At 70.8% G+C, this 2,175-nt stretch overlaps 1 protein-coding gene across 1 annotated transcript; it reads left to right on the top strand.

The window, feature by feature from the left end:
* Positions 1-555: 555 nt before the first annotated feature.
* On the top strand, positions 556-1,815 carry C2CD4C (C2 calcium dependent domain containing 4C; the record flags this gene model as incomplete). Its single annotated transcript, XM_082495382.1, has 1 exon — positions 556-1,815. The coding sequence occupies one exon, from the start codon at positions 556-558 to the stop codon at positions 1,813-1,815; it is 1,260 nt and encodes a 419-aa protein (XP_082351508.1).
* Between the last annotated feature and the right edge of the window lie 360 nt (positions 1,816-2,175).

Genomic DNA, 2,175 nt, shown 5'->3' with positions numbered 1-2,175 from the left:
CACCCCCGAGCATCAGCACCCCGGGACCGCTCGGCACCGGTGCCGATCCGGCGGGCGGCGCGGGGCGGGGAAATGTGGGGGCGCCGCGCTCGGAGGATTACGGCGGCGGCGCGGGGAAGGAGCGGGGCCGCCGCCGCCGTATAAAAGCGCGTCCGCGCCCGCCCCGCCCGGGCTGCGGCGGCAGCGGCTCCGCTACAGGTGCGGCGAATCGCGGCGGCTTCCCGATCGAGGTGGCGTTGGTACCGGTCTGTCGGTCTGTCTGTATCTGTGTCTCTGTCTGTCCGTCGGTCCGGGCGTCGCGTCGCGGCCGGCAGCGGCTCCCCGTGTGCCGCGGCCGCCCCGTCCCGTCCCGACCCATCGCTCGGGGCCGCCACCGCCGCGTCCTTCGGCGCGGCCGGTTCCCTCCCGTCTCCCCCGGGCTGGCGGGACTCCCGTCCCTCGGTGCCGCCGGTTGCCCTTCCCAGGCTGACGGCTCCGGTCTGCCCCTGCCGGTGCCCGGCCGCCGGTGACAGCGTCGCCCCTCGGGTCTCTTCCAGCCCCGTACCCGACGGCAACATGTGGCTCCTGGAGCGGCTGCGTGGCGTGGCAGAGAACGGCGGGTCCCGGGGCGCAGGGCCGGAGGATTCCCCGCGGAGCTCCCGCTACAGCAACGTCCTCACCCCGGACAAGATCCCAGACTTCTTCATCCCACCCAAGCTGAGTGCGGCACCTGCTGAGGCCGAAGGTGCTGAGCCCCCTGCAGCGCCCACCCTGGGCCCCTCGGCCTCGGAGCAGGACCTGGCTGGGCGCAAGCCCCCGCGTAGCCCCCGGCCATCTAGCCGGCCCCGGCAGCGTGCAGCCGGCCGGCACATAATCCAGATCGAGAGCGCTGAGGACTGGACAGCTGAGGAAGGCTTCAGCACCAACGCAGACCCGCAGGCGCAGACAGCCATGTCACTGCCCTATGTTCCCAAGGCGCAGACCTCCTATGGCTTCGCCACGCTGGTGGAGAGCCCCCACACGCGGCGCAAAGAGTCGCTCTTCCACAGCGAGCACAGCAGCCTCTGCCCCTCGCCAGCCACCTCGCCCAGCGCCCAGCGCCGAGCCAAGCTCAACGGTGAGAGCAGACCCCGGGCACCTGCCGACCTGGGCACAGCCCTCATGCACCCTGGCCGCTACTTCAGCGGCGGCGAGAGTGACACATGCTCCTCAGCTGAGTCCTCACCCTTTGGCTCCCCACTGCTCTCCCGCTCTGTGTCCCTGCTGAAGATCTTCAGCCAGGAGAGCCAGTCCAAGGTCATCAAGCTGAAGCACTCAGTGGCCCGCAACAGCTCCCTCTCCACTGATGACAGCTCAGCTGACACCAGCCCCAGTGCCCAGCGCCGCTCCAGGAGCGCCCCAGCTGGGGGGCAGCCGCCCGCCGCCCTGCTGCCCCTGGACCTGCCGGCGGGCCGCGACCGGGAGCACAGCCTGCGGCTCAGCCGGGGCGGGAGCCTGCGCCTGGCTGCTGAGTACGACCCCTCCAACGCCCGGCTGCGTGTGAGGCTCGTCTCTGCTGAGGACCTCTATGACGCCCTCATCGACCTGCGCAGCATCAACTGCTGCGTCTCGCTGTGCCTCAACCCCGGGAAGCTGCAGAAGCAGCGCAGCACCATCATCAAGAACAGCCGCAACCCCGTCTTCAATGAGGACTTCTTCTTCGACGGGCTGGGTCCCGGCCACGCCAGGAAGATGTCCCTGAAGCTCAAGGTGGTCAACAAGGGCAGCAGCCTTAAGCGGGACACGCTGCTGGGGGAGAAGGAGCTGCCGCTCACCACCCTCCTGTCCTGCCTGTAGGCGCTTGCTGCCAGCCCCAGAGGGAGCTGCCCCCCTGGAGGGCTGGGGGGGGGGGGGGGGGCGGCCCTGTCCCCTGGCCTTGCACAGGAGGGTTTGGAAGGGCCCCTCGGAGGAGGGATGGGGCTGTGGCAGAGCATGGGGGTCCCCGGGGGCGGTGCTACCGTGGGGCTCTGCCAGCACCAGCCCTCCTGCGGCTGGGCAGGCAGGGCCAGCGGCCACCGCCTCTCCCCTCTGCTCCCTCCTGGGGCTGCATCTCCTGCAGCACAGCGGGAAGCGGGGATCTACTGGCCCTGTCTGCACCGGGAAGGATGGATGTCACCTGCTGGGCTCTTCCCTCCCTGGTGCCCGCGGTCTCCAGCC

The sequence above is a fragment of the Vanellus vanellus genome, assembly GCF_965231255.1.
Source record: "Vanellus vanellus genome assembly, chromosome: 25".
In the NCBI taxonomy this organism is placed as follows: Eukaryota; Metazoa; Chordata; class Aves; order Charadriiformes; family Charadriidae; genus Vanellus; species Vanellus vanellus.
This window is presented reverse-complemented; position numbering and strand designations above follow the sequence as displayed.